Source organism: Magallana gigas, chromosome 3, assembly GCF_963853765.1.
Source record: "Magallana gigas chromosome 3, xbMagGiga1.1, whole genome shotgun sequence".
Classification (NCBI taxonomy): domain Eukaryota; kingdom Metazoa; phylum Mollusca; class Bivalvia; order Ostreida; family Ostreidae; genus Magallana; species Magallana gigas.
In genome coordinates this window covers 38,808,242-38,816,273 of record NC_088855.1, presented here as the reverse complement: position 1 = coordinate 38,816,273, position 8,032 = coordinate 38,808,242, and the positions used below count along the sequence as shown (strand labels likewise).

Genomic DNA, 8,032 nt, shown 5'->3' with positions numbered 1-8,032 from the left:
AACCTTACCTCTACGAATACGTGGTTTCTGGATTTCTGTACGGTTGAGACTTTTGGTATCACTATTAGTGATTAAAGTAGTGTTTGTGCTGGCGTTTCTTCTCCATTTTGCTTTAGACCGCAATCTAATACACGACTTTCAAGTGATTCCATTCTTTGTACCAAAATTAGTTTTTCCTCTTCAGACTTCGAAAGCTTTTCCTCGAGAGTAGAAACCCTTCTGCTCTGAACGTTGAGTTTTTCTGTCAGTGAGCGAATCATTTTAGTGTTTTCTGCAACAAGTTTCCGTAAGTCAAAGTTCACATCACCAAAACTCCCAGCTGCGGACTGCAATTGTATGAGATCTATACAAAAAACAACAAAGACAATTCTCCATATGTTCATTCTGGTCAGATGTTATATGCTATATGATTATACGTATTTGTTCATTCGTTATCTTTTTGTCTTGCACTTAGGTTTTCGTGTTCAGTGGCACAAAATTATAAGTACATCATTGAGAAAAGAAAGTGGGCGCACAAGATTAAAGTATGAATTGTAAGTAAATATAAAGAAGTTTTCAAAACAAGAATGTCATATCTCTTGACTTATTTATTTTTCTTCCAAAATTATTTTTGAAAAGGTACATAATTTGTTATCTTTGAGTTATTTCTCCCTCTTTTTTTAAAAGCCGCATATCTTAAGTTCAAAAATGTCATGTTTAAACGTTTCAAATTCGTAGAGAGAGAAAACCAGAGACAACAAAATCATTAAAAAACGGCTGCAAATAAGTATAATTTTGTCCCATTTTATGATAAAACCTTCTGCATTTCATTTTTTCTTTTTCCAATGGCTTGTTCCGAAGAAATCAAATAATAATTATAATTTGCAAAATATGCTCAAATATTCGATGAAATTTTAACTTTTCCTGTGTGCCTGGTGTACATCTTAAGAGTCAGTTTATTATGGAATTCATTTTTTTGCAATATTCATTTATGAGTTGGAAATGTGGTAAGTATCCCATAAAAATATACCTGGGTAGAGTATTGCGACTGATAACTGTGATATCATTGCGTATATCTTCAATGACACTCCATGAGTCATGTTATTCTGAATGCCGGTGTAACACGTGCTTGTTTAATAGAAAACGATTTATGTACGAAATCACACGCCATTATTAGATCGTTGATTTCTATCCAAAGACATTTACTATCATTCTAACAGATAACATACCGAAATATATGATATATAGCGAATAATTGACACGACAGAGCGCGTTCCTATGGAAAATGATCCCCGAGTTGCTTATTTCTGAGATGGTTACAATGTTTAAATTTGCTCAAGGTATACTTCTATCTGTTATTTTCTAGAGAATAAACACACAGCTGTGTCTCTGACTTCATAACGACCCTGAGGAATTGGTGAATCGTTTGAATCTTACATGGTTACGGAATACAGGTTCTGGCTGGTCCCCTGTGATATTGTACCTCTTGAGGTTCTGTTTATCAGCTACCCCTATTTATTAAAACATTGTCAGTAGGTCTAAATCCAATGATCAAGCAGCTTTGCTGAAATTTACCTAGGTGTTTACCATCTTTTGAAATAAAAAAAAGGACTTACTTTAGACTCAAGGAGGGTGTACATCTAAACTTTCTACCCAATACCTTCATCGCTATACATGTAATTTGTGGGGGGGGAGGGGGGTTCATGCGGATTCCATTCTAATGACTGTCCAAGAAGTTGTGCAAGTTAACATAGTAACATATATGGGAAAATCATATATAACCCATTTTATAAAGTACATCCCCTAAATTAAATTATACATAAAATACAAACATTCTGTTAATGCGTATATTCAAACTCATTCAAATTGAAACTTATGGAGGGAAAGTGGGGCCATATAAGAAATGCAATTTTCATCAAAGGTATACAAACAAATCTGGAAAACCTATTATATCAAGGAAAACGGGGATAAAACTAAGAACAAAAAAATTCTTTGTTTAAATCTTGGCCTTTCCCCTGAAGCCAGATTGTGGCCACATAATAAGTTTAAAGTTTTTGTTAACATTTAAACAGGAAAAGTATAACAGAGTGTAAAAATTAACTTGAAAATTGATATTCAGGTGAGCGATGTTATATTGTTCATTTTGAAATGTAAGAAATACTAAGACGTTAAACACTTTTGAGGATTTTAATAAAAAATCAAAAATGTATACAATATAAGTACAAATATAAAAAAAACATAAAAGAAAGTCATTTTAAAAAGCACATCAATATCAATATTGCCATCAACATGGACATTTACAAGAACAAACCAGTCAATAAATTAATAAATAACAAAGAAAACAGTTTGTGAAGCTTTGAATGACACATGCAGGCAATGGAATTGGCTGAAAAGAAAAAGAATAAGAAGCCTGATGACAATTTCACAGAATCACAGGTGATCACATAAAAAATTCTCGTTGGGATGAAAAAAATTGTCATATGGTCTTAACCATACACTGTGAGTTTTTGACACGCAGGCGTACAGTATATCATAGGACAGTAGCCTTGTCGGCAATTTGATTGGCACCAACTATCGGCAAAACTGTTAATGAGTCTGAAGGCTTGGACCCCGCGACAAGTTGCCCCATCCCCATTCACGAAGGTAGGAATGAGCTGAGGGCGAGATTCTACAATCTGTTCCTGTGCGAGGTTTGGACGAGGACTTCCGTTACCTTTGGGTCCACTGTCGGCGGGGCTGATGGCTACGTCTGCGCATCCGTAGAACTGTTCCTGTTTGCCACATCCTTTACAATTCCGACCGTCATTGGACATTCCATAACTATTTCCTAGGTTAAGGGAAGCGGAAAAAAGATTTTAACATTTTCAAATTATATTACCGCTAAATTTAGAGTTTACCAATATATGATAGATTTACGGAAAAAAATCAGAATAAAACTTACCAGCGTTATATTTCCACTGCAAAACACACTGGGTACAAGTTAATCCTTTTGGAAGCTTCAGTTTTATTGCGTAAGTCTGCGGACGCCCCTGCTCGAGAAATCGAACACTCCCAGATGGTTGGTGAAGTACGTACTGATTTAGGCAGGCCTGCGTGGCGGGTTTGTGGACGTTGTTGTTCGGACATAAACGGAATTCAAAATATCCAAAATGAGATGCCGTAATTTTCACCTGCACCTGCAATATCATTATAAAGAAATGCATTAATTATCCATTGCATTCTACGTAAAATTTTATCATTTATATTAAAAAGTGAAAAGGTTTTTTTGTCCTTACATCAATTATTTGTCCCTCTTTATATTTCCTGCTTATTATCCCCGTTGCATAACGTCCACCAGCCTCGTTTTCACGAACTCCATCCCAAGGATCGCCACAGATTCCACACTTCCCGCCATTTCTATCCCATTGTCTCTAAAAAAAATACCCACAAAAACCATTTGTTTAAAATGATTTTTAATTACCGTAGAACTTGTTTTCTTTTTTATTAAAAAAGCAACAACCCTCTTTAAATGGTTTTAAATTATCGTAAAACTCCTCCTTTTAATTAAGACTACATGTATTTTCAGTTTAACTTACTTGAAATCCCCCACAGAAAAGTTGATTATCATTATAGTTGTGGGGCGTGTTGTACCCGAATCTCCACATGCTAGAGCGGGAGGATGGTTCCTGTAGATAGCCGTGCCCCAGGACCGCGGGGAAAAGGCTGGCGACGAACAAGAGGACGGACGTCATGATGCTTAAATCTGAAACAGAATTTTTTTTTTTTTTCATTTTAAGACAAAAACAAATATGATGCTTTTCTTCAGTATGCTAGAATCGAAACTAAAAAATGAATTGAAAACATGTGGCATTATATTTCTTAAGTTTAAAAATATACAATCAAGAAATCAATAAATATATAATTTGCAACAAAAGAAAATCAATTGAACAAATAAAAAAAACTTGATAAATAAAAATTTACATTGAGTCCAGACTTTTTTTTTTTAATTTTGGTTGAAGAATATTATCAGTACCTTATAATTGTTTGAGTATTGTTTTCCAGCGGCGAGTTATTTGTTTCTAACCAGCCCACATCCAAAGAGCTCCTATAAATACGGGATTCCGATTTGAGTCTTTATTTACATATGTCTCATTTTTCATACCGCGTCTGCGTAAACTTTTTGCCCTTTATCTGAAATAATTAAATCTCTAAGATAAGCAAATCCAGATTTCATTCATAAAATCCCTGACATCCATCTTTGTTTTATTAAACAGATCTCGGAGAATTCCTATATTGTCCTTCAAAAACCTCAAGACGTCAGTGATGGATAACAAAATAAAACGACTTAGCTATAATATGTGCGTGCGTCTTTTTTACCATTACTTTTTCATGGTAAATATTAGATGAGATTTTGGTTACCTAATTTCTATGATAATTATTACAAAGTTTGTAACCAAGTAGCACCTAGTTACCTGGAGAGAACGTGTAACATCCGATTGTGTTTTCCCCGTTATCAGGATTTGCCGATGATGTGTCAACCTTTGGGGTTAGGTTGCGGTTTATACATCATAACACTGGCCGGGTACTGTCACTTAGGAAGAACAGATAATGTCTTTCTATTTTTTTCCCAAACATTCATCCTGTCATACACCGGGTATACAATAGATTATCGAAGGGATTCCCCTTAATTCGCCAAGTTTCTAATGAGTACATGTACTTCCATGTTTGCACAGAACACTCCTCTAAGCTTTTAGCAAAGTTTGCTCGCTGAGAATCAATGTTTAATGAAAATACATAAATACTTTTTAAAAATCCAAAACTGCGTTTTACAAAAGAACCTACGATAAAGTCGTAAATATTTTTAGTATATTGGAATGATCTTTGATGAGTCTTCTTCTTTTTTTTTTTTTTTTTTTAGATAAAACTACTTCAGTTTCAGTTATTATATTTTAAAGCAAATATAATTAAATACTGATTGGAAAATAATTGATAAGCATTTAATAATTTGATCGTAAGTCGTGAGTTCTTTTGTAAAATGCAGACCAGAAGCTTTACATACAAATATGTCATGCTTATTTAATTCTTTGAACATTATTTCATACATGTAATAGGTCTCGAACTAAAAATAAATGTTCAGAAAACGGGGTCATTGAATCATATTTATGTCAGGTTCAAAGATGTTTAAGTATCATGAATAAAGTTCACCACTAAGTGTCGATTTATATTCTTTGTTAATTCATTAATCATTGACTTAATCAAAGAAAAGTTTGATAATCCCAATTTTGCGGTTTAATTTTTTTTCTGGTTTTCTGAATGGCTTTATTCATTGCTTTCAGTGTTGCGGTTCCGTATACTTGAGACAGAAGTCTTCACGTAATTATTGATTTAAATGTTACCTTATTTACCCTTTTTATCACAACAAATACACCAGTTAATCAGCATTCAGAGCTATTCTAGGACTACTACAGTTCATATCTATGTTTGTATATACTCTGTATTAACTTGATTGGTGTGTAAGCTTCTGTTATCAATAAGCAAATTTCTGTTATGTCTGGTAAAATGCATATGACGTAGTTTATTGAAAACAAAACAAAGAATTTGCGTACCCCGAAAATTATAACAATTGATGACTAGCACCCAAACAAACTGTAAGGTATACAATGATGTCACACCCTACAAGAGTCTTTCGAGTACGGAATGATGTCAACAAAAACTGCACGGGAAGTCTTTGAGTTTAACTTGAATTTAAAATCTTATCAGTGGTCAGATTGCGTAGTAGTGATTGTGATATGTACACAAAAGGGTAGATAAAAATTTACTATATATACGACCATCGACTCTCTCAGAGTCAAAACACAACAAAAACAACATCACAGACCTACCTCAAAAAGTAAGTACAGTATGAATTGTAAATCAAGTAATATCAAACTTGTGCTTTTTGCGATGCAATCCAACCGTGTTGAATTACAAATTCTATTAATATTGTATATTTCTTACTAATTTTTTCTTTTTACACATATTTAGGTCCTGCCAACCTCAGTTTTGAAAATGATCTGTCTTCTTTTCCTGGCATTAGTCCCCGCGGTCCTGGGGCACGGCTATTTACAGGAACCACCCTCCCGCTCTAGCATGTGGAGATTCGGGTTCAACACGCCTCACAACTACAATGATAATCAACTCTTTTGTGGGGGATTTGATGTAAGTAAAATGCACAGACACTATAAAAGATGGTTTCGTCACTTTTCAGCCTAAATTGCTACATAACTGCTTCAAACCTTTGATATTAAACTTTTTTTATTATAGCGACAGTGGAATAAAAACGGTGGAAAATGTGGTATTTGCGGGGATCCTTGGGATGGAGTGCGTGAAAACGAGGCTGGTGGACGTTATGCAACAGGAATTATTAGCAGAAGATACACAGAGGGACAAATAATTGATGTAATACATGTTTTAGTTTGCTTTTAAATCCCAGTCTTTGATCCCAGTCATGTTTTACAAATTGTATCCCCTTAAAAACGATTTTCAGAATGTAACAATTTGAAATCAAATGATATGAAAATGAGAATAAATTTGTTTTCAATTTCAGGTAAAAGTGAAAATTACCGCATCTCATATGGGCTATTTTGAATTCCGTTTATGTCCGAACAACAACGTTCATAAACCCGCCACACAGGCCTGTCTAGATCAGTACGTACTTCACCAGCCATCTGGGAGTGTTCGATTTCTTGAGCAGGGACGCCCGCAGACTTACTCAATAAAAGTAAAGCTTCCAAAGGGATTGACTTGTACACAGTGCGTTTTGCAATGGAAATATAACGCTGGTGTGTATTTATATTCTACATGTAAAATGCATTTCTTTTTTCTAAAATAAAAATGCTGTTGATTTCAAAAGAAACCATAGTCTTTGATTTTGTTGTTCGGTTTGAAAGATTTGCATTCTGTATTAATTTTATAGGTAACAGTTTTGGAACTGCCCCGAATGGCCAAGTCTGCAAAGGATGTGGTCCACAGGAACAGTTCTACGGCTGCGCAGACATAGCCATCAGCCCCGCCACTAGTGGTGCTCACCAGGCCGGAAGTTATCACCCGTACGTTCCCCAGGGAGTGGTGGCTCGCCCTCAGCTTCCGGTGGGTGGGAGTTCGGTCACCTGCACAGCCACGACGGCCTTCAGAAGAATCAGTCCTTGGAGCGCCGACAGCTGGTGTGTCTCTAACTGCCGCATGGGAAACTGTCCGCCAATGTATTGTAACACGCCGTGCAAGAGTCTGCGCGTGTTCGGGTAGTTCTTTCAGGGTTTTTAAAAGTATTTTTCTAGTCACTTGTTATTTACAATCATACTTATATATTTTTTGTACTTTTACATGTTGGTTGCATTAAGTTCTATATTTTGTATTTTATAAGACTAGTCACATGATACTGTAGTAGTGTTTTATCACAACCGTTATGTCCTTGCTTTTATTTTTAAAAGATCAATTCAAATAAGGCTTTCATGTATGTTTAATCAAGATGATTTGAATATTTTATATTGAATTTTGTTCCATTATAGTTTCATTAGTAGAAACAACTGTAAAATTATTTAATTTTTGACAACTTTACATGATATTAAGCATAATATATGTATGTACTTTTATTTATTAATAAATCATTGTATTTATTTCTTGATTCAGTTTATTTGTTATTTTGAATATGCGGAATGTTAATTAAGAAATGGACATATTTGATTGGCTCAAAATCCCTAAAGGTCAACCACCTCCACAGACAACGCTGCTGGATCCAAGATTTGGTTAACCTTTGTTTCCTTTAACAAGTTTTTTTTTCTTACTTGCTATGTTCGATAAGGTCTACATCCTCTAGAAAGTTTTTTGAAATTTCAGAACAGATACCTGAGTCGTTATATTTAAGCGTTTTGTAGGTAACTCTAGACCGGGTTCGTTTCCTATATTCGACTATTTTTGGCCGACAACAACCGCTCATGAAGGACAAATCAGATATATGTAACCGCTGGCCTGTCGTTCGAAAACCCGAACATTGTGGGTGCCCCATGCGTTAGCCATTTCTATAACTAAATACGGT

The 8,032-nt window shown here is 34.9% G+C and overlaps 2 protein-coding genes across 2 annotated transcripts; one reads left to right on the top strand and one right to left on the bottom strand.

The window, feature by feature from the left end:
- Positions 1–2,210: 2,210 nt before the first annotated feature.
- Positions 2,211–4,137, bottom strand: LOC105329760 (uncharacterized). Its single transcript, XM_011431160.4, has 5 exons — positions 3,992–4,137; positions 3,555–3,721; positions 3,255–3,389; positions 2,921–3,155; positions 2,211–2,806 (listed from the first exon to the last, which is right to left on the bottom strand). Exons 2-5 carry the CDS (start codon positions 3,708–3,710, stop codon positions 2,466–2,468), a joined length of 867 nt encoding a protein of 288 aa, XP_011429462.3. The 5' UTR covers positions 3,711–3,721; positions 3,992–4,137; the 3' UTR covers positions 2,211–2,465.
- Positions 4,138–5,692: 1,555 nt separating this feature from the next.
- Positions 5,693–7,494, top strand: LOC105329759 (uncharacterized). The gene is made up of 5 exons (XM_011431159.4): positions 5,693–5,848; positions 5,983–6,156; positions 6,262–6,396; positions 6,545–6,779; positions 6,914–7,494. The coding sequence occupies exons 2-5, from the start codon at positions 6,007–6,009 to the stop codon at positions 7,240–7,242; spliced, it is 849 nt and encodes a 282-aa protein (XP_011429461.3). The 5' UTR covers positions 5,693–5,848; positions 5,983–6,006; the 3' UTR covers positions 7,243–7,494.
- Positions 7,495–8,032: the final 538 nt, after the last annotated feature.